Genomic DNA, 23624 nt, shown 5'->3' on the forward strand with positions numbered 1-23624 from the left:
TGTACGAGCTCTCGCAACTATCCGGTTCCGTTCATAATTAATAATTCGGCTCCCAATCATTTAGGTGTCTTGTCGGAATCACTTCATCAAGATTTTGACTTTGTTTATTTCTTCTCATCCATTCCACAGACAGCTCATCCAATTGCCCCAGAATTATCCACGTGCGTGGTCCTCCAATCTGTCACTGCCACGTGCCCACATCAGTTGTTTTCTCATAAAGAGCTAGCTAGATCACATTTTAACAATCTTGATTCTGGGTTTCGATTTGAATGATGTCGATTTCAGTTAGGAATCCGTCGATTACATTCTTATATCGAATCAATAAATCTATATACTTGCTCAATACTTACTAAAATAGAACTACTTTGTTTGTAAAGGTTTTATTTAATTTATAAATTTGACCACGTTATTCTACATTTAATTCAATCTTATACTCGATAAATCAGTTATTAATTCTAATTGACAGTTCGGTAGTTGAAAACATTTATTTTGGTTTGATATCTCTATGATTCCAGAACTAATAAGGGGCTACTGCACATATTTTCGAATTATATGGACCAAATAACTAAGAAATCATAGTATAGGGACTAATTTATTATTATCCCAAGTCAGATCGTTGACTAATCATGACGTCCGGAATATGGAAAGCCTGACTTGATTGACGTCCGTTCATTCGAAACTAGTACGTCCGGCAATTTCAAAAGCCTGACGTCCGTTATTTGTTTTATTTATTAAAACAAATGTTTTTTTTTTCCGTATCTCTATTGACTATAATTTTGAATTGGGCCTAAATGTACATACTGAGCCCATTTATAATCTATCAATGATCGATCAATTATTTCTTCAAAAAAATTCGTTTTCAATTTCCCTGTCGTTTGCAAATCCTGATGAATCTCCAGAAGACGGTTACATTGTTGTCGTAATGTCCGTTGCAGGGGAAACGTTAGCATATATAAAAGCAGGAGGGGAAGAAGAAGAATCAGCAGCAGCGTGTGCTTTGATCGACGTTAAAAAGGGTTACACAGTACCATTCAGCGACATTATACTTTACAAAGGTTCAGTCTTTGCAGTGACGTTTATTGGGACGCTTGTATGTATCGATTTCCATGATGATCCAGTAAGACGGCCGATGGTTAAATTTTAAAGTCGTCGCAGAAGATTTGCAGAAGGGTGTTCGATTTCATCTGGTCGAGTCTTCAAAGGGAGATTTGTTACTGATTCAAAGTAGCCATGAATCATGGATCACTAGTGATTTTAAGGTTTACAAGTTAGCAATCGATGTTGATGGGCAGAGTAGTGCAAGTTTAATCGAGAGAGTGGAGCTGGATAGTTTAGAAGACGATACTTTGTTTGTTGGAAAGAATCATTCTATATGTGCTCCACGCATAGACTTTACAACAACTCACTTTTTTCACCCTGATTCCGAGCAAAAAGCTTTATTCCTCGCATTTAATATCAAGGATGGGATCAATGGTTGTTTCCCCAATCATCCTGACACATTCAAGGGTGCCGGTTGTCCGATTATTTGGTTTGTGCCACCATTTTCTTTTCACAACCACAAGTTATTATTTTCCTGGTAAAAGTATTGTCCATCAGTTTGATTCGATCACTGATCTTCTGGGGACGCCTCCGCCAGAAAACCATCTTAGCTTACTTTACAATGCGGGTAAAAACAAGAAAGCTAGGAAATATTTGATGGAAACGCGAAAAAGGAAGCATGTTCCGTTTACACAGAAATTTCCTAATGCATAAAAGTTGAAGAAGCTTCCATCTATAAATACTACGGTTAAGAGGAGTAGAAAGTTACAACAAAAGTTCTTCCCAACTTTTAAGTTGGGATTTACTTTAATCTGTATTGTTGGCAAGAGTTGCACAGAACGGACTAATATGTTTAGCTTGAACAGTTGCAGACAATATTGCATAGAACCTGCAATAAAGCCTGGAGAAGCTGCTTTGCTATGTTTATCAACATTGTCTATATGGAAACAGGAATTCATGGATATAGGAAGAAGCCCTGCCAAATGGAACTCGCCTAGAAAGCGCTTATCGATAAGTCATTCCCTTAAGTTACGCTATAAGGGAAATGCTGATAATTATACATACTGATAGTTCTGTAAAATGTAAACTGTAAAGGGATTCCAATACTGGCAATAAAAACAAAAATAACGATGAATTTTGGATTTTTGCAAAACATATATAGGGACCTATTATTGAATAATTGTCCCTTTAGTAATTGTCGACTTCATGTGCTGGTGAACACTGGTGAGAACTGCATGACGTCAAATAGTTGTGCTTTACAAACTCGATTTAAATAATTTTTCGTTTCTTGGAATACAAGTTATCATCAAGGCTCTGACTTGGCTGATGGAAAAGTTCCCTCATTTCCAAACATAAATAATTTTTTCGTTTCTTGGAACACCAGTTATCATCAAGGCTATGATTATGTTCTTTTCTATAAATAAATGAGAATTACATTTTAAATCACGACCCGACCCGACCCGGGTACGACACTAATCAATATCATTTTTATTATCAGTAGTACTACTGGCCACAATTTTTATCCTCATCGGCTTTTTGCCTGTGGATTATTTTCCATACGCAATTCTTTTGAAGATCAGCCATGATTTGACATTTCCTCAACTGCGGCTGACTGACAATGCTTGTGGTCCAACTCTCAGCCATAGCTGGAGATCCAAAAGCTTTCGTCCTGTGAGAATCATGGCGTAGAATTTGGGCAAATGGACGTGGTCCAATTCGACTCAGTCAAGCTTCTGTGTGGTACAAGTCAGTAGCAGGCAAAGGTTGATATCAATCATGAATAAGATTCCAAAACTCCCATCTCCGACATTATCACCCATTTTCTAATAAACTGCTAGAAACCCCAAAAACCACCAATATTTCCTCGTCATAGCTAAAACAAAGGGATATATAGCATACTCATACGTATAAGCATCCATGATAAATTAACAGAGTAGATGGTCGATTCTTCATTACATAGGTAGGTAGATGCTGACAGTAGAAAAGGAGGTTTTATAGAAATTAAAGAACAGTTAGCAGAAGAAATAGGCAGAAAGAGTTGATGCATTTTCAGATCAGATTTAGTTAAAATAAAAGTGCCTGAAACACTTCGTGAAATACAATGAGAAAAGGGCCATCAATTAAACATCTATTTGGTTCCCTAATAATACAGAAGACCATTAATACACAACCACCAGATCAGACGAACAACTAACTTTACATTAAATTTTCAGAAACATGAATCCCAGGCAAAGACATTGATGCTCTTTAAAATTGCGAAGACGGTTGAGATTCAAAACCAACAATCCAGAAAAAACCGTGTCTATCATCTACCACGCACACTAGCAGGGGATTGATTACCTCTCTCAATGCCGTTATCTTCGACTTCGTTGGCATCCAAATAATGACCATTATGGTTGACACTCACTTCTGAACTAGCATTACTGCTTGTTGCAAGAGGGGAGTCTGAAACACTAACAGTTCTGCTTCGCATGGGCCCTGACCTCACACTATACATTGACGATGCTGGAATATTCGTCATCAAAGGCCGCAAATTTCCAGGAATAGTTCGTCTTATATCCTATTAAATACATCAGAAAGTGAAAAATGATACAAGCCATTAAAAATCGCCAGCAGCTAATAATTTCAGTATCGGAAAACAAAGTTGCTAATTAGAAGGAAAGAAATGATACATACCATATGCCTAATAGCCATATCGAGAGACTTCTTTGACAGTGTTCTACCAAAGCCTGAGCTGTCTGGGGATGAAGACTTCCCAGACAGGTTACTGAGAGGAGAAGGTTTGTCATCTTGCCTGGGAGGTGCCAGCTTCCTCATATTTATCACCCTTTCGACCATCTTTGTTCCCATGAGACCTGGGCTCACGTTATCATTTGCTTTAGAAAATGCACGATTCACTGCTGGAACAGAGCTTCCAGTATTACGTGAAGTGCCATTGGGAATTCGTCCTCTGGAAGGGGAGCAAGATTGCCGCCTTGGTCTTCCACTAGAGGTAGCTCAATAGATGAAGACCGAGAACTGGGTGCCCCAGGCCTTCCCCTAGTGGCTGAAAGTGGCCTATCAGGTAACGTAGTCCTTAAATTAGGTGGGGCATCAAGAGAGTAACCAGGCATATCTGATGGCTTCCATGTTCGTGGTTTTGGTGTCGGAGACGTTCCACGGGATTGTGCTGGAGAGGGGACAGTGTTCTTGATGTACCCGACACAGATCTAGAGACCAGCGTCGATGGCTTAGCTGGACCAACAGATTTAGTTAGTGTAGGACCCAAAGTGCCTGTACTAGATGATGTGGATGGTCGACGAATTGGTGTAGGTGCCCTTGAGGTAGGCTTGGAAGGTGGAGGGACCGAGGATCTTGTAGGTGTCGACGATCTTGCAGTAGACCTTGATGAGGTGTAGTGGATCTTGAAGGAACTGTGGATTTAGTTGTGGAAGTTGTGGATTCGTCGAGGATAATGAAGGTTTTGTGGAAGATAATGAAGGTTTCGGTGCAGAAATGGCAGGCCTTGTTGAGGAAACTGTGGGTCTTGTTGAAGGCAGCGTGGGCCGGGAAGTAGGTGTTGAAGATCTAGCAGGCTTAGGAGCTGAGGTCAAGGTCGGTCGTCCGGTTGGTGTTGCAGGTCTTGATCCTCGACCACCTGATGACGAGGGCCTTTGTAATCCCAAACTAGAAGAGTTTAATCCAGGGGATGAAGCTGCTTGTTTGGAACCCAAGTTGCTCCTTACACCAGGCTCGTGCGGGGGGTTTGCCAACTAAAACCACAACAAATAAACGTGATGAGTCAATAGTAAAATATTTTGATCCAATTAGTCGACGTCGTGCTGATACATGTTCCATACATGATGAAAGTAGACAAAATACCAGGACCAGCACATAAAAATAAAATAGATGACACAAAAAGTCTTAACATGCCAAGATTCCCTGTTGAATATAACTATCAAATGCTTATGTTCATCAATAATCAGATAAAATGGACACCTCATCCACCCATGGATAGAAATGAGAACTTAATCGTATTTATGGGGGCTCTCAAAAAAAAACTATTAAACTTTCAAATTAGTAGTACACATGTAAAGAAAACTGTTGTAAGCTCAGAGATTGCAGAAGTTTTCAAGTTCCACTCACTCCAATGGTATTGAGCTTTGGCAAAATGATATGTAATTTCACAACTCAATCACTGCAATGGTATTCAGCTTAGCAAAATAAAGTTTTCTTGTTCTACTCTGTCCAAAGTATCCTTTGCAAGTGCCTCGCATTGCTTCTAATTTTACCCATGTAACAATTACCAAGACATTTTACCGTCAAACTAAAGGAAGGGAAAACGGTAAATTTATGACTTTTCTTTTTCAAAAATGGAAATAAGTTCACAGAAATATGTATGTATGTATATATATATATATATATATATTGATCACACGAGGCTTTCAGCTTTTTGGACTAAGAGATAAAACTTATCAACAAGACAAAAGCTTTCCTTTATGTCTACACATAATGTGGACCCTTTATGTCCACTAATTCTGTTCTATAGCTTCCTGGGTATAAACCAACAATATCCAATTAAATTCGAACAATTCTGACGAACAAACAATACTGTACATTAAGGATGGAGCTCTTACTCTAGACTTTGGGGCAGTTGGGCGAGCCTTAGGTGTACCAATCTGACTCATAATAGTCTTTGTGATTCCATCTCCAGGGAAGGAAAAAGAGGAGTACCAGGCGGAGTTAGGAGCCTGAAGACAGGAGGAAAATAGGTTATTAGATAGTACTGTTGTGAATGGCATCGATCATACGCATACAGCTTTCCTCTCTGTAACAACGACAAATAACATTTGCAGACTTATCTTTCCCTTACAACCACTCTAATTGTTCATATTGATTTCTATTATGGGTTTGAGAACGTCAGGGAATATTTTCCCTGCATAGATGTGAGAGTTATCAAATGCAAAAAAGCATATAACCTCGGAATCAAGGCCAGTTACAAGAAAAATATTGCCTATAGCCTCTGCTCAGTTTCCCCATCCCCAAACCTCAAAAAAGAAGAATCGCAACAGAGCATATGAATGTGCTCAAATACAAACTGAGGGGTCTACTATTAGCAAAGAGTAATGATTTTTCAAGAAATTACAAATTGAAGCTTCAAAATGCTATTTCGCTAATATACCTACAAACAGGATGGGTTCAATAATCAGAATAGAAACAAAATAGCAATTAGGAAACTGTAGTGGCACTCACGTATATATTTTAAAGACCGTATGAGAAGCTCTAAACAGTTCTAAAATATTGAGGCAAAGAAAGGGTTTCAACTTCAAAATCAACCAGGTAATATCCTAGTTTACTTTTGTATTCGTAATCAATAATCATAAGAGGGGACTAAATCAGGCTTGCTCATGACTGAAACAAAAAAGGACAGTCTATTGTAAATAAGATTTTATTTTTTGGGTACCATTTTCCTTCCTTTTGATTCAATTTCCGTTACACATTCTACTTCAAGAGGCACACTCCTAATCCATCCAAGAAGGGTATGAAAACTGAACACAGTCGTAGAACTAGGGCAAATGCGTTACCAGTCATAGTCATTTTTATCATTGTCAGAGTTGAGAAAATCATCAGAAATCGTCTTTCTCGGCACTGCCGGAGTCTGAGAGGAAAGATTAAAAATGGGAGAGGTCCCCGGCTTAGCTCCTGCAGACGACAAATAAACAAACAGGTCAAAATTAACCAAAACTAACTGAATTAAAAAATGTGAGGCAGCTATCAAACCTAATGGAGCATCAAAGTCCTCCTCGGAGTTGTTTAAAATGAGAAGATTGCTCTCCTCCTTCTCGCGCTTTCTCATCTCGAGGAACAGAGCGAGCTCTTCTTCTTTATCTCTCATCGCTCGCATTTGAGTATTTTGTGCCCTAAAACTTCGATTCATCGTGAAATTATTCAAAATCACAGATCAAAATGTCGACCAAGACCTACTTAATTTAGATCTGAAGCCAAGCTCCGCTGCTGAAACTCCCAAAATCAAAGAAATGTCATTCCAGTTTCTAGTATTTCAGCTCGAGAAACTGTAATCGAGAGAGAGTCGAGGTTAGACCAACAGCCATTTTTGGAGTTACAAATACCTAGAGAGAGAGAGGGAGAGAGTGTGTATTGTATTGTATTCTATTGTACTGTATTGGGTTTTGGCGTTGTTGCTTCAGTGACAGGACAACTGTAAATGTAAGCAATAAAAGAAACACTCCATCTATCTTACTTGATTCCTCTCACTTCAAGCCTACGTTTTACTTTTCGATTTCTAAAAGATATGGTTTTTTTTTCTTCCCTTTTTTAAGTAAATAATATAAATTATTTGGAGTAAGACGAAGTACGCAAAACGAACAGAATTATATACTAGTGTGATGGCTCCCGCAAGCCGGGTGTTCCAACTGAAATGATAGCCATAAGTACAATCACCTTTGACGATCTTGCTTGGACAATCGAATCGAACCGATGATCATAATTGTGGGTCGTTGTGGTGAAATGAGGAAAAGGGCACACGACGTCGTTGGCATTTGGTATTCAATGACACGACGTCGTTTTCAGATATTTTGATTTTATAAACTCAACGCCTAACATGTTAAAATGGGAGTTAAAAGGATTTTAGTGGGAAGAATGAAGCACCATCCGATAATTTGTCTTGTTGATTCGTCAACAACTCTCAAACAGTTAAGGCAAATCCACACTCAGCTTCTAATTACAGGAGCCTTTATTATCGATCCTCAAGTTTTTGGCAAATTTGTAGCCTCCATTGCTCTCAATAACTCCACAAATCTACATTATTCCGATCATCTTCTTAATAAATGCGCGAGACCAACTCTATTCGCCTTGAATTCCATGATCAGAGCCCATTGCAAAAGCTCCACCCCTCGAAAAAGTTTCGATTTTTACAAGAGGATTCAACGATCAGATGATTTATCACCTGATAACTACACTTTTAACTTCTTGGTTCGCACCTGTGCGCAGATTTCGCAAGGGAAGACGGGATTGATAGTTCATGGTGCAGCGATTAAACATGGTTTCGATCATGACCCACATGTTCGAAGTGGGTTGGTTTTCATGTACGCCGAATTGGGCTGCTTGAGTTCATGCCGTAATGTGTTCGAAGAAATTCCTAACCCAGACTTGGTTTGTCAAACTGCTCTAGTCAGTGCTTGTGCAAAATGTGGGGACATTGGATATGCAAGGTTAATGTTCGATAAAATGCCTGAAAGAGATCATATTGCATGGAATGCAATGATCTCAGGATATGCTCAATGTGGGCAGTCGAGAGAAGCATTGCGTTTGTTCCATTCGATGCAATTGGAAGGTGTTAAGGTTAACGAGGTCTCTATGGTTTCGGTTTTATCTGCTTGCTCTCATTTAGGAGCATTGGATCAAGGAAGATGGGCGCATGCTTACATAGACAGGAATAGAATTAGAATCACTGTGACATTAGGAACGGCCCTAATCGATATGTATGCTAAATGTGGGAATATGCCTAAGGCAATGGAGGTTTTGTGGAGTATGAAAGAACGAAATGTGTACACGTGGACTAGCGCAATGAATGGATTAGCTATGAATGGATTTGGGGAAAAGTGTCTCGAGCTATTCTCTCTAATGAAACAACATTCGGTTAGTCCCAATGAGGTCACATTCGTTTCTGTTTTAAGAGCTTGCAGTGTAGTAGGGCTAGTTGACGAAGGCCGCCGGCATTTCGATTCGATGAAAGATGTATATGGAATTGAGCCTAAGATTGAGCATTATGGTTGCTTGGTTGATTTGTATGGTCGAGCCGGGAAATTAGACGATGCTCTGAATGTCATCAACAATATGCCCATGAAACCTCATTCAGGGGCGTGGGGAGCATTGCTCCATGCTAGTAGAACGTATGGAAATATGGAGTTGGGTGAACTTGCCTCTCGAAAACTAATCGAGCTTGAGGCGACGAATCATGGTGCTTGTGTGCAAATATCAAACATCTATGCTGAAACGAAAAACTGGGATAAAGTCAATGAAGTCCGAAGGTCGATGAAATCTAAAGGCGTCGCGAAACAACCTGGCTGTAGCGTAATCGAGATTGATGGGGAAGTTCACGAATTCTTTGTCGGCGATAAATCTCACCCTTGTTATGATGAAATCGAGGTTATGCTAGGAGATATATCGAGGAGGCTGAAATTAGCAGGATATGTGGCTAACACTAATCCGGTATTGTTCGATATAGAAGAGGAAGAGAAAGAGGATGCATTGTGTCTCCACAGTGAGAAGATTGCTATTGCTTTTGGTTTGATTAGCTTAAAGGAATCTGTTCCTATTAGGATTGTGAAAAACCTACGAGTTTGTCGGGATTGTCATGATGTAACCAAGTTGATTTCTAAACTTTACAATAGGGAGATTATTGTTAGGGACAGAAACAGGTTTCACCATTTTAAGGACGGTGAGTGCTCTTGTAAGGGTTTTTGGTAACATTCACGTTGTTCTCTTATTAATTGTTCCCAGTAGTGAATTAGGAATTCCTCAGCTTGGATCTTCTTTTCATAGGCATTTTCTATTGGCAGCTGCAAACAAGTAGGCGCCTTGAGTGGCAAAAGGGATAATTTCTTCATAAGAGCATGTGCTGAATAAAAACCATTTTTTTTTCCGACACAGGGAGCTCCATATCATTTTTTTCTTTTCTTTTCCTTTTGACACAGAGAACTACGAATCACTTCTTCGACGCATACCGTTATGAAGGTTCATCTCGTCGCAAAACCAAATAAGTACATGAACAGATAGTCTTTAGAAATAAGATAAGACATTTGGCCACATTTGGAATGCCGGATAAAGATACCGGATAAGATAAAATTATCCGTAAGAATCCTTATCCGTCGGATTGCGTTATAGCTATCCGTAAACAGTCTTATAGCAATCCGTCGAAATTTATCCGTCATTCGATACGAAGGCCTCCATTTCAAAATGTGGGCCTTACACGACGAGAGAGCTGAATTTGGGCCTATATGGCTCAGGCCCACAAAGGCCCAATTCACTTTCCGGCTAACAGCTTTGCCCGCGCCTCTGTTAATAGCCAATTCAAATCATTCTGTCGCACTCGCTGACACGCGCCTCTCTCTTTCTCTCTCAACCCTACAAAATCTCCATTTGAAATGACGTTTCCAGAGAAGAGGAAGCTCGACAGTGAAGCTACTACTACTACTACAAAGTATGATCAACAGCGACAGTTCAATCAAGATTCTTGGAAGCTCTTCAAATGCCGGAAAATGTCGCCTTTCTTCAAACCAAATTACGGCGGCGGCCAAGTTGATTCGGCCAATTTAGCAACGAAATTCCGGGTGAGGCTTGAAATCTGCTCTCCCGACTCGTTCGCGATCACTCCAGAGGCCTTAGGAGGTTTTGATTATCCAGGGGAAGAAGAATGTTTGACAAGACTCAGCTATATATTAGCAGATGTAAGTGGGTTGTGTCCCAAATCCACTATTTGCACAGAATGTACTACTATTTCATTCATATTTTAATTGAATTATGTAAATTCACTGTCATAATTAGGTCATGTCATCACATTACACGCAAAATCATGGCGGTGGGAAGGCCTCCGTCTATAAATTAAAGGACTACGATGCTGTTTTAGGATGCTTAAAGAAAGTCAAGGACATTGAGGTGGATAGGATACCTTGGACGACACTTAATGTTGTACAGAGATTGTCGCACTCCTATATCGCTGGGAGATGGACACCCCATAGACCGGAACATTTATCTGATGAGCAGGTTGAAGATTTAATTGGGAAACTACCAAGGAGGCTAGTGGATGCTTTTATGCCTTTCCAACTTGAAGGTGTAAAATTTGGGTTGCGAAGAGGTGGTCGCTGTCTTCTTGCAGATGAAATGGGGGTTGGGAAGACTATACAAGTGAGTATTTCTTTTCCGTTCCTTTCTGTTTATGGTGCTGGTCTTCAATGTAGCTGTGAACTTGTGTATCGAGAGACAATTTTAAAAGCTCTGCATATGATTGGTTGTTTTCAGGCTATTGGTATTGCTGGATGTTTCACAAATGAAGGTCCTATACTTGTTGTTTGCCCTGCCGTCTTGCGATATTCATGGGCTGAGGAGTTGGAGCGGTGGCTTCCATTTTGTTTACCTTCTGACATTCATCTTGGTATCAATTTCTCTCTTTAATTCAGCTTGTTATCTTTCATTCCAGTTTCCTACTTTATTTCACTCTCCCTCTTTTACTTGGTCCTTACAGTATGTCTCTTGACTCCAACCATAGTACCAGTGAGTTCTTTTTAGTATACTTATAGATACTCTTGCTTTCTTACTTCAGTTTTTGGCCATCAAGACAGTCCTGCCAACTTGACGCGATGTCCGAGGGTTGTAGTTATCTCTTACACCATGCTTAATCGCCTGAGAAAGACAATGCTTGAGAGAGAGTGGGCCTTCTTGATTGTGGACGAGTCTCATCATCTACGATGTTCGAAGAAAACATCAGAACCTGAAGAGGTCGCAATTCTGTTTTTAGCTGCAGTAATCTGTGTCCTAGTTAAAGAATTCATTATATATATTATATGCAAGCATCTGTATGATGTGTTCATTTAAAACTTTGGAGGTTGGTTGACGCCACAATTTTATTTATTGATCGACGATCATCTAGGCAATAGATTTCTCACCACACAGCAGTATGGTACATGATTAAAAAAAAAAAAAATCTCATTTCTATGCATATGATCTTCGCTCATTTGAGTTTCTTCTTTTCGAAATTGGTTTAAACCTGACAGTAAGATTAACAGCGATATCTTTGTGCATGCGAAGTCCTCTTCAATATTATGGCATAGCACCATTAGTACACTATATTTTTTATGATAGTCTTTCTTCATTTCTTACATGTTAACAGATTACTGCTGTCCTTGAAATGGCGGGAAAGGTCAAGCGCATAGTTCTACTATCTGGAACACCCTCTTTATCAAGGTTGTATTGTGGCAGAGTGAAATAATGTTTCCATCATTGCTTTTCATTCTAGTCGTGAAGACATTTTCAGCATCTTTCTGATCTCTCGTGCTTCTATTCTTATTAATTTCCAAGTACTTCATATTCTTTTGAGAGATCTAACTTTAGGTCTTTTCCTAGGTGATCATAGGCCTTACGACATTTTCCACCAGATAAACATTTTATGGCAAGTTTGTTACTCCTTTACGTACATACATACATACTATATCATATATGAGTTTTCTTTTTCTTTTTTTTTTTTGGTTTCTACTTGTTAACTGTTCCCTCTTTCTCTGTGACGCTTTTGTCTGATAGGCCTGGTTTACTAGGAAGCTCCAAGTATGAGTATGCAAAAACTTACTGTGACATCAAACTAATTCAGGGTATTCAAGGAAAGACTTTCCAGGTAATCTTTGGAATAGGGCTGGAAAGCACCTGTGGGCTTCTTTAATTGCATTTTTTGATTATCATTGAGATTTATATGTTGTGCTTAATTATTCAACATGTGCTTTTAGTTGACATGATGGAGATGTTGTAACATCTTTGTCTATTTTCTTTTGGTGGATGTTCTGTATAGTATGTTTTACAGGAAGTATGCCTGTGGTATCATTAATCAACCCTGAGTTTTCTTTTGATTGATTGTAACACAGGCATTTGTCTGAGATGTTTCACGGAATGTTAATACAGGATTTTTCAAGAGGAGTTCGCTTGGAGGAGTTGAATGTGCTGCTTAGGCAAACTGTCATGAAAGGGACGTTATCAAAGCAGTGTTATTGCCATTTTCCACACCCCCGCCCAAATAATCACATTACTTTCTGTCTGTTGTAGATAAGACGTCTTAAGGAGCACGTGCTGGTGGAATTACCTCCCAAACGTAGACAAATTATAAATTTGTTGCTGAAGAAATCAGATATAGCTTTAGCAAAGGCTGCTCTTGCAGCACGCCGCATCGACAAGTCTGAGAAGAGTGTTGTTGATAATGACATGACTACAGAAAGTTCTGATGAATCTGATGGTAATCTATGGAAATGGAACTTTTGAATCTACCATGTGATCATCAATCTTTTGAAATAGTTATTTAGTAGTGTCTGCAGTAACATATACTTTCTTCCTTTCCTTTAGAAAACTTAGCCACCAAACTCCAAGAACTTGCCATTGCAAAGCTCTCTGGTTTCTGTGAATGGCTTTCTATCCACCCCCTGTTTGCAGAGTCAGATGGTGTGGCCGACTTGGATTTGAATTCCAGTTCTCATAAAATGATAATTTTTGCCCATCACCATATGGTTCTTGATGGAATTCAGGTGAGACTCTTTCAAATCCACGAACATAGACGAGACCACAATCATTTTCTGGATCTAGTCACCAGAGCCAAGACTTGTATTAAGTTTAATTCTACGTCAATTATTATTTTGTTTCGCTGTTACTTGAATAACAGTTTGCTATTTTGTTGAATTGCTCAGGAGTTTGTATGCGGAAAAGGGATCAGGTTTGTCCGCATTGATGGGAACTCCCTTGCTAGAGATAGGCAGACAGCTGTGGAGTCATTTCAATCTTCAAATGAGGTTTGTCTCCTAATTTTTTGAATTCTTATTTCATACTTGATGTTCTGACTTCTGATGGGTATCCGGTGTTTTCATACTTGCATAAGCAGCTGTATGCTAGCATTCAGACTTGAGTGGCTGTATCTATTCTGTGCTGCACTGCCACTTGGCTTCTATTCTTAAATTGATATTTTATTCACAGGTTAAGCTTGCAATTATCGGTATACAAGCCGGTGGTGTTGGGCTCAATTTTTCAGCAGCGCAGGATGTTGCCTTTTTGGAGCTTCCTCAGAATCCTTCCTTGATGCTTCAGGTCTATAATAATTGATTTTAGTTTTGTACCTATGATTCAACGAAAATCCCACCGCCCTATCAGCTGTTTCTGAAAATGGATTTCACTATGTATTGATTGGTGTCTTGAGGTTAATGCGATGCAGTCTAAATTATTCTAGTTTCTCCTGTGTGTTACCTTTTGTTTTATGGCTTGATTATTCATTTATTATATATGTTGCTCGGCTCCATGAAGGCCGAAGATAGAGCTCACAGGAAAGGGCAAACAAAAGCAGTGAACATATACATTTTCTGTGCAAAGGTGCCAACTGTTTTTTATGGATCCTGTTTGAAAAAGAATTTCTGAAAAACAGTCTTATCTTGGGATGGTTGATAGTTTTTCCTATTTCTGGTTATGGCTGCAGGACAGCATGGATGAGTCACATTGGCAAAACTTAAACAAGAGTCTGAACCGGATTTCATCTACCATGAATGGAAAATATGATGCTGTACAAGAAATAGCAGTACTGTTCTGTCTAACTCTCTATTCTAGTATTATTACAAAGTTTGGTTTGTTTCTTCAGTTGTCGTTCATTGTGGAAGCTTACGCTAAATGTTTTATATTTTATATTCAAAGCGTTTTGTTCTATTCTTTTTGTGGTTTTTGATTTATGTGCCTCGATTTCCTGTTTCTTCCGTGTCTCGTGGGGGGAGTTATTTGCACTCTAAATTTTCGAAATCTTTATCCATTTTGTTATCCCCTCTGAATAATCCTCATGTTTGAATTGCAGGTTGAGAATATTTCGGATTTAGATTTGTCCAGTAAAGCTGACAGAAGTTTTGAGCCACAATTAGCTGTACAAGGTGAGCTCTCCCTCAAGCAAGAGTTCTCAGAATCTGACCTCGCTCATGATTTTCAGCCTCTAGAAGCAGACAATGAAATGACTTCAAGAATAAGTGAAAGTTCTAAAGAACAGGATAAGGTATACCTTTCAACATGTATGAACCTACTCCTTTTATGGGCTTATATGTCGCATATAATTGCTCTTATTTTTGTAATTTAGGAAGATCATTTCCACCTTCCAACCGCAGAAAGAGAGGGTGTTGAAACGCATCAGCCACTGGAAGCCCCGTGCTCCTCCAATCACGAAGTTTCTCTGCGGTTTGAGGTAAATTATTGACTCTGTTGGTCTTAGTTAGCTGATATATCAAATTTAGTTTGTATTAATTTCTTATGTAGTATTTTGAATGTGCCTAAATCAATTCATTCACTTGTGTTGCTTCTTTAACGTGCTTTGGATGATTAGGTCAGCACCTATACTGGACGGATACACGTGTATTCCTGCACCCCAGGGATCGATTCAAGACCAAGGCCCCTTTTTGAGAGTTTTAGGCCAGATGAACTCGAGTCACAAAATCTTACAGCCAATCATGACAAGGAAGGAGTTTCCAGTTCTTTAAAGGATAACCCAGCTTGTAAGACTGCCCTTTTGGCATTTTATGAGGAGTGGAGTGAATTGAGGCCCATTGAACGGAAAAAATTGTTTGGAAAGCCGTTGCAACTCCCTTTATCTGTTGAACTGTGCTACTTGGAGGAAAATGTTAACCACAACAGTGGGGTATGCGCATATGATCACTCTAAACCATGTTCTTGTTACTGTTGATACTGTAATTTATAGTTTCTTTTAAATTTCCCTGAATATGATTTAACTCTGGGTAACAGGGTCTGCTGAAGAGTCGAAGTAAACGACGCACTACACCGTTAGATGAAATTAGCCTCCCGTTACCTCAAAATGCAGTGTGGAAAACTGTCCATCTGTGTAGTGGCTTCAGCAAAAAGGAGAAAGAATACACGCAGGGTTATACCCTAACAGATGAACCTCTCTGTAAACTGTGTCAAAAGCCATGCAAGTAAGTTTAAGTCAATCCTTCTGTTTGTGAATACTGAATACTGAGATAAATGTTTTAATAGCTGTTTACTACCAGGGGAAGTAATTCAATGACACCTGAATATTTTGAGGATCTTTTCTGTAACCTTGGCTGCTATGAAGAATATCGTTTGAGAACTAGCAAAAGATTCCTCCGTCGGGTTAGTACATTGAATGGCTATGTGAAAGTTTGAAAACTTTGATGCTCCTATATACATTTTTGTCTCTTTCACTTCATAGTTTGTATGGTGATCACTTGTATTTGAAAATTCTAGGAACTTTTCCGAATAGAACACGGTATCTGCACAACATGCAAGTTAGACTGTCATAAACTAGTGAAGCACATAAAGCCTCTGTCAAAGGAGACGCGGCAGAAGTATATTGAGAAAGTGGCTCCAAAGTTGGCTGGTCGTAAAAATTTGTAAGTCCAATATGTTCTTATAACTCTTGCTCAAAATACCACGGTCATTTGTTTATTTATTTATTTATTTTTGCATACTACACACCCTAATAGTATTTAGAAGCATAAAATATAGAGATTGTGTGCAAATGATCGTTGTCATGTATGATAGCTTTATATGCATATGATGCTGCGAAAATGTCATTGTTGTCTTACAGTTTATTATATTTCATTGGTGCTTGAAGGCTTGACAAGCTTGTAAACGATCCAATCGAGGGAAACGCATGGCATGCTGACCATATAGTTGCTGTCTACCAAGGGGGAGGTATGATATTTCTCTCGAGAACTTCTCCTAAGGAAATTAAGTCAACTCATTGGAGTTTAGAATCTTTTTGGTTACTTTACACTTAAGTTACAAACTCCAAATTGATGATGCAATTCAATTCATCATCCTTATTTAAAAATGATGTTGTCTAAGGTGAATGCAAGCTGGAGAACATGAGGACTCTTTGTGTAGCCTGCCATGCCGATGTGACAGCAGCACAACAAGCTGAGCGACGAAAGACGAGGGTTGAGGCTAGGAAGCAACTAAACCAAATTTTGAAAGGGCTCAAAAGTACAAATAAGTCCGACGCTAGTCTTAGGGTATGCTCTTATTGCATTTTCCCCGAAAAACTACATGACTTGCAATTTTTGGGGTTTTAAACTACGTGTTGTTGAATTTCAGGCTGTGGAGAAACATGAGGAAGAGAGTATGGATGATGAAGAACTTTTTGTTAAGGTTCCTGGAAGTGCATACTCCAGAGAAGAAGGCATTGTCAATGTTACTGACGACTCGGGAAGGAAGGACTCAGAAGCTAATTAAACAAAATTAACTGCTGCAGTGAAATTGTAAGCCTTGTTGAAACTATTGTATTCTAAGTTTGTTGAGAGTAAACCTGTATAAAACATTTTTGTGTTGCGTGCTTAGTTTTTGGGTGTTTTATTAGATTCAGGGGGAACCCATTATTTTTTTGTTCAAACACTTGTATTGTTGTTCTCATCGTTAATCCTAAATACTTGTATCGACACAGCTCAAATAATATTTTTTACTGAAGAAGATAACAGGAAATAGATATATGTTAATCTTATATACAATAGGTTTAACAAAATTGCATAATGCATCATACTGTGAGGTGTAAATTTTATTCCTTATCGTTTTGGTATGGAACCCAGTTGCTCCATCTATGATTAGATCGAAATAGTGTCTGACAACTCAACCAGAAAGAACAAGCTTACAGGTCGGGATGGACTAAACAAGCCTACAACTCGGGATACATTAAACAAGAATACAGCTCGGGAAGAACTAATCTAAACAAGCTAAGACCTCGGCTTTTGTATAAACAGCTGGGAAATTGATTAAGCTACGAGCGGTTCGCAAAACCGTTGGGAAATCGTTTCAATGACAGCGGTTTAATATTAGAGGCTATCATCTTTCTAACGAGCAAAGTATGGCCTTGGTAGGAAAAAAATAAATTTGTGGGGCTTAGTTTGTTACATTTATTAAACTATAGGGGCCGGTTTCTAATATTTCTTCTCTGATAAATAATAAGATAAGGCCATTGAGAAACTCTTTACTCCACTTCTTCCACTCTTCTGTTATCATCATCATCATCACCTCGACCGGCCACCATGGAAACCACCATGTTCTCCTTCCCTCACCACCAAACCCTAACCCTATCCAAACCCTACAACAACCAATTTCTCTTCAAACCCATCAGAACTCGGCCCAATTTCATTAGAGCCGCCATTTCTCGTACCAAGAAAGAGGAAACAGTCGAGACCGTGAAGACCCATCTCGAGAACTGCCACCTCCTCGCCGCAATCAAGTACACCGGATTCACCGTCAAGCAGTTTCAGGATCTCCGTCGATCTCTCCCGGAGAACACAAGGCTGTTGGTTGCTAAGAACACTTTGGTCTACAAAGCAATTGAAGGGACGAAATGGGAAGCTTTAAAACCATGTATGAAGGGAATGAATGCCTGGCTCTTCGTGCTTACTGAAGAAATCCCAGCTTCGCTTAAGCCTTACAGGGATTTCCAGAAAGAGAAGAAACTCGATGGGAATGATTTCACCGGAGCGGTTTTCGAAGGCAAGTTTTATGGGCCTGATGATTTTAAGGCGTTGGAGAGTATGCCTACTCGTGCTGAGATTTATGCTAAAGTTTTGGGAGCTTTGCAGAGTCCTGCTATGGGACTTGTCAGTACCTTGCAAGCTCCTGCTAGGGATATTATCATGGTATTGAAAGCTTATGTGCAAAAGCTGGAAGAAGAACAAGGACAATGATGGGTGCAATTCGGTAACTAACTTTTGTAATTTCTGGATTTTCTCATTCATTCTTGTTGTTGTTGTATGCTTTTTTCAATAGCACTATGCAGGTACTTTTGAGAATTCTGTACATTTCGTCGGTTCAAAAGTTATAAACTTGGAAGTATTTTATGTAGAATTGATGCTTTGTTGATTCCACTTAGGCGTGTAATTCCAATTGGACAGTGTGAGTAATGTGTTTATGAGAGTTGAAATCCAGGAAGTTATGACTGGCAGATGACTAGAGTTCCATAGGACTCGAAATTTGCACAAAGGCGGAAGTAGTATCTGCCAGACCCCATGCGTGCGACTCTGAATTGAGTGTTGCTTTATTCATCGTTCTTGATAACCACATCCAGTCCAGATTTTCTTAGCATCCGTTCTTTTGTCCTTATGTTTTGAGGAATATGAGTCTCTATCTATCTATATGGACACCTTAATAACATACTTGAATACGAAATTGGAGTAAATTTGCTTTGTTGTTCTTGTGAACTTAATTATTAACATTGCGACTCTGGTATTATGATCGGTAGGCTTGCGTGCATCATAAAAAAAATTTATGCTGCCATAGCTGAAAAGAGTTGTTGCTCTTGACTGAGTAGTGTTTTTATGTTGGAGAAGAAGGAAATGGATATATGATTGATGTGAATGAGAATTGTAACCAAGCTGTTATTTTCAGTGCTGAAATTGGTTTGGAATGATAGTGAGCGCCGGAAAATTTTGAACGGCACCGGAAAATTGCAGAATCCCCGACTATGCAGAATAAAACGAGTTGAACCGAATTGACTTAGTCAGTCAACCAATCTTTCCCGTTTATTACAATTTGGTTGTTCAATCAGTTTAGGAACCATTCATGTGGCCGAAGAAATTGAATTATATTCCAACGATCACTTCACAATGCAAGAGCGTATGCTGTGGGCTTTAAGGAAAAAATGATTCCTACGGTTGGGCAAACCTCGAGCGGGGTTTTAATATATTACATTATTGAAGGAGGATTTAAATAATTTTAAAAAGAAATTTGAACGGAATTTTAATATGTTATCTAATTTTGAACAAAAATAAGAGTGTAATAATATATTGTATTATAATCTTATAATATATTTACATGAGGGATGTTTTAATATATTATCTAATTTTTTTTAAAAAATAAGGGTGTAATAATATATTACAATATTGAAGGAGGGTTTAAATAATTTTAAGAGAAAGATCTATAATATATTTAACTTGAGGGAGTTTTTAATATATTATCTAATTTTGAACAAAAATAAGGGTGTAATAATATATTACATTATTTAAGGAGGGTTTAAATAATTTTAAGAGGAAGATGGGTGTAATCCCTTAATATATTTAACTTGAGGGGTTTTTAATATATTATCTAATTTAGAACAAAAATAAGAGTGTAATAATATATTACATTATTGAAGGAGGGTGTAAATAATTTTAAATGGAAGATGGTGTAATCCTATAATATATTTTACATGAAGGAGATTTTAATATATTATCTAATTTAGAACAAAAATAAGGGTTTAATAATATATTACATTATTGAATGAGGGTTTAAATAATTTTAAGAGGAAGATGGGTATAATCCTATAATATATTTAACTTGAGGGGTTTTTTAATATATTATCTAATTTAGAACAAAAATAAGGTTGTAATAATATATTATATTATTGAAGGAGGGTTTAAATAATTTTAAATGAAAGATGGGTGTAATCCTATAATATATTTAACTTGAGGGAGTTTTTAATATATTATCTAATTTAGAACAAAAATAAGGATGTAATAATATATTACATTATTGAAGGAGGGTTTAAATAATTTTTAAAGGAAGATGGGTGTAATCCTATAATATATTTAATTTGAGGGGGTTTTAATATTTAATCTAATTTTGAACTAAAATAAGGGTGTAATAATATATTACATTATTGAAGGAGGAGGTTCAAATAATTTTGAAAAGAAGATGGGTGTAATCCTATAATATATTTAACTTGAGGGGGGTTTTAATATATTATCTAATTTAGAACAAAAATAAGGGTGTAATAATATATTATATTATATTATTGAAGGTGGGTTTAAATAATTTTAAAAGGAAGATGGGTGTAATCCTATAATATATTTAACTTGAGGAGTGTTTTAATATATTATCCTCTTTTGAACAATAATAAGGGTGTAATAATATATTAAATTATTGAAGGAGGGGGTTCAAATAATTTTGAAAGGAAGATGGGTGTAATCCTATAATATATTTAACTTGAGGGGGTTTTAATATTTTATCCATTTTTGAACAAAAATAAGGGTGTAATAATATATTACATTATTGAAGGAGGATTTAAATAATTTTAATAGGAAGATGGGTGTAATCCTATAATATATTTAACTTGAGGGAGGTTTTAATATATTATCTAATTTTGAACAACAATAAAGGTGTAATAATATATTACATTATTGAAGGAGGGTTTAAATAATTTTAAAAGGAAGATGGGTGTAATCCTATAATATATTTACATGAGGAGGGTTTTAATATATTATCTAATTTAGAACAAAAATAAGGGTGTAATAATATATTATATTATTGAAGGTGGGTTTAAATAATTTTAAATGGAAGATGGGTGTAATCCTATAATATATTTTACATGAGGGGGATTTTAATATATTATCTAATTTAGAACAAAAATAAGGGTGTAATAATATATTACATCATTGAAAGAGGGTTTAAATAATTTTAAAAGGAAAATAGGTGTAATCCTATAATATATTTAACTTGAGGGGGTTTTAATATATTATATTATTTTGAACAACAATAAGGGTGTAATAATATATTGCATTTTTGAAGGAGGGGTTCAAATAATTTTGAAGGAAGATGGGTATAATCCTATAATATATTTTAATTTGAGGGGAGTTTTAATATTTAATCTAATTTTGAACAACAATAAGGGTGTAATAATATATTACATTATTGAAGGAGGGGGTTTAAATAATTTTGAAAGGAAGATGGGTGTAATCTTATAATATATCTAACTTGAAGGGGGGTTTTTAATATTTTATCTAAATTTAAACAACAATAAGGGTGTAATAATATATTGCATTATTGAAGGAGGAGGTTTAAATAATTTTGAAAGGAATATGTTTGTAATCCTATAATATATTTAACTTGAGGGATTTTTTAATATTTTATCCAATTTTGAACAACATTAAGGGTGTAATAATATATTACATTATTGAAAGAGGGGGTTTAAATAATTTTGAAAGGAAAATGGTGTAATCCTATAATATATTTAACTTGAGGGGGTTTTAATATTTTATCCAAATTTAAAGTGTAATAATATGTTGTATTATTGAAGGAGGAGGTTTAAATAATTTATAAAGGAAGATGGGTGTAATCCTATAATATATTTAACTTGAGGGGAGTTTTAATATTTATCCAATTTTGAACAATAATAAGGATGTAATAATATATTATATTATTGAAGGAGTAGGTTCAAATTTGAAGGAAGATGGATGTAATCCTATAATATATTTAATTTGTGAGGGGTTTAAAAATTTAATCTAATTTTTAACAACAATAAAGGTGTAATAATATATTGTATTATTGAAAGAGGGGTTTAAATATTTTTTAAGCAAAGCCATTAGAATTGACTGTTCTTGCTATGAAACTGCGAGTAGGAATAATTAGGATCGACTGATATGGCTGCATAAGGATGGTTGAAGAAAACGAGAAGGGCGACTTCCTTAGAATCAATGGGATTGGAGAGGCAGGACACGCGAGGCGAAGAATAAGAAGAAGATGAATCCATTAATGATGGCAAATTTAAATCAGTACGGAAAGAAGCATTGATCCTATCTATCTATGTGTACATTTTATTTCCACCTGAACAGTTGTATTGAAACAAACACACTTCAAAATCGCCCATAAATCATTCTGCCGGAACAAACAAACACGCAAAGTCGCCATTAGGAATACAGTACATAGGGAAAACAAGAGAGCATAGAACAGAACATAGGAGCTCTTTGAAATGATGGATACTTCGTTTGTGATAATCTGCCTACCATTGTAACCTTTGTTCATCTAATCGGGGACATTTGTCTTCAATAAAATCCTCTATCTCTCTATCTCTATCAAAAAGAAAATACATTGAGAATGAAATCTGTCTTGTCATACCTCCCCCTAGTTGGGATTTGTTTAACCTAGCTATTTGGAGCATATAGAAAATAGAATGGATGTGGTATTTGTTTAACCTAGTTATGTCGTGGGCTTTAAGGAAAAAAATAACAGAGAGAGAGATCAATTCATAACACTGAAATTCCAAAAGCAACGTCCTTCAAGTGTTTAACGAGTAAAACTAATGTACTCAATTGTAAATATTTAGATAGTTCAGGGTTAAATTAAACCAATTGCATAACATTGGGCCTCCTCAAAGTGTTATGATATTCATATTACAAGTCGGTGGGACCATCCGTTGGACGGAGAGTTATAACTTTAAAAATTAATATTTAAAATATATATCATATAAAAAATTATAGAATAATTATATGTATTCAACAACATTAAAACTATGTAAAATATTATATTACAAAAATTATTTTAAAGTTATATCGGTTATAATTATTTTGATTTGATTTCAAAATCTACAATCCTATTAAATTTAAAATTTATTTTATTTTCAAAAATAATAAACATTGCAAAAGGTAAAAGTTATTTATCAAGATTTGATTTCATAATAAAATTTATATTTGCATCTAATCAATTTAGTTGTTCCTATTATTTGATAAATAATATATGCTCGTTTTAATTAAAGAATAGAAGAAAAAATATAGCCGATTTTTATGAGGAATAGTTTAATAAAAAAAGGTAAACATTATTATAAGATCTTTTAAAAATATATCTGTTTGAATAGGAAAAAAGAAGATATACCGTTTTAATTAAGAATAGAAAAAAAATATATACATTTTTTTAAGAACAATTTTTTAAATAATAGATAAGAAATTAATTAAGAGTAAAATTATTATATTAAAAAAAAGTAATTGACCGAATTTTATTAGGAATTATTATGTTATTATTATGTTTTCATTTTTTAATTAGAATAAGAAAAATAATAATATGTTTGATTTAAAATTATA

The 23624-nt window shown here is 36.6% G+C and overlaps 3 protein-coding genes and 1 pseudogene across 3 annotated transcripts; 3 read left to right on the top strand and 1 right to left on the bottom strand.

The window, feature by feature from the left end:
- Positions 1 to 3343: 3343 nt before the first annotated feature.
- On the bottom strand, positions 3344 to 6919 carry LOC139883802 (uncharacterized; annotated as a pseudogene).
- A 728-nt stretch (positions 6920 to 7647) lies between these two features.
- Positions 7648 to 9507, top strand: LOC139883805 (putative pentatricopeptide repeat-containing protein At5g40405). Its single transcript, XM_071867930.1, has one exon. It carries the CDS (start codon positions 7648 to 7650, stop codon positions 9505 to 9507), a length of 1860 nt encoding a protein of 619 aa, XP_071724031.1.
- Positions 9508 to 10184: 677 nt separating this feature from the next.
- On the top strand, positions 10185 to 17022 carry LOC139883806 (uncharacterized). Its single transcript, XM_071867931.1, has 23 exons — positions 10185 to 10487; positions 10585 to 10944; positions 11059 to 11191; positions 11360 to 11535; positions 11927 to 12000; positions 12170 to 12205; positions 12334 to 12424; positions 12706 to 12764; positions 12846 to 13033; positions 13141 to 13319; positions 13479 to 13580; positions 13762 to 13872; positions 14086 to 14151; positions 14255 to 14353; positions 14621 to 14812; positions 14894 to 14998; positions 15137 to 15448; positions 15553 to 15740; positions 15816 to 15918; positions 16033 to 16178; positions 16403 to 16482; positions 16636 to 16855; positions 16911 to 17022. The coding sequence occupies exons 1-23, from the start codon at positions 10185 to 10187 to the stop codon at positions 17020 to 17022; spliced, it is 3435 nt and encodes a 1144-aa protein (XP_071724032.1).
- Positions 17023 to 17828: 806 nt separating this feature from the next.
- On the top strand, positions 17829 to 18482 carry LOC139883807 (large ribosomal subunit protein uL10c). The gene has a single exon (XM_071867932.1). It carries the CDS (start codon positions 17829 to 17831, stop codon positions 18480 to 18482), a length of 654 nt encoding a protein of 217 aa, XP_071724033.1.
- Positions 18483 to 23624: the final 5142 nt, after the last annotated feature.

This window comes from Rutidosis leptorrhynchoides, unplaced genomic scaffold (assembly GCF_046630445.1).
Source record: "Rutidosis leptorrhynchoides isolate AG116_Rl617_1_P2 unplaced genomic scaffold, CSIRO_AGI_Rlap_v1 contig455, whole genome shotgun sequence".
NCBI classification, from domain to species: Eukaryota; Viridiplantae; Streptophyta; class Magnoliopsida; order Asterales; family Asteraceae; genus Rutidosis; species Rutidosis leptorrhynchoides.

Coding starts and splice junctions, on each gene's coding strand:
- LOC139883805 (XM_071867930.1), top strand. CDS start 7,648: ATGGGAGTTAAAAGGATTTTAGTGGGAAGAATGAAGCACCATCCGATA.
- LOC139883806 (XM_071867931.1), top strand. CDS start 10,185: ATGACGTTTCCAGAGAAGAGGAAGCTCGACAGTGAAGCTACTACTACT. Junction 15,741..15,815: donor CTGTGTCAAAAGCCATGCAA/GTAAGTTTAAGT, acceptor GTTTACTACCAG/GGGAAGTAATTCAATGACAC. Junction 16,179..16,402: donor TTGGCTGGTCGTAAAAATTT/GTAAGTCCAATA, acceptor TGGTGCTTGAAG/GCTTGACAAGCTTGTAAACG.
- LOC139883807 (XM_071867932.1), top strand. CDS start 17,829: ATGGAAACCACCATGTTCTCCTTCCCTCACCACCAAACCCTAACCCTA.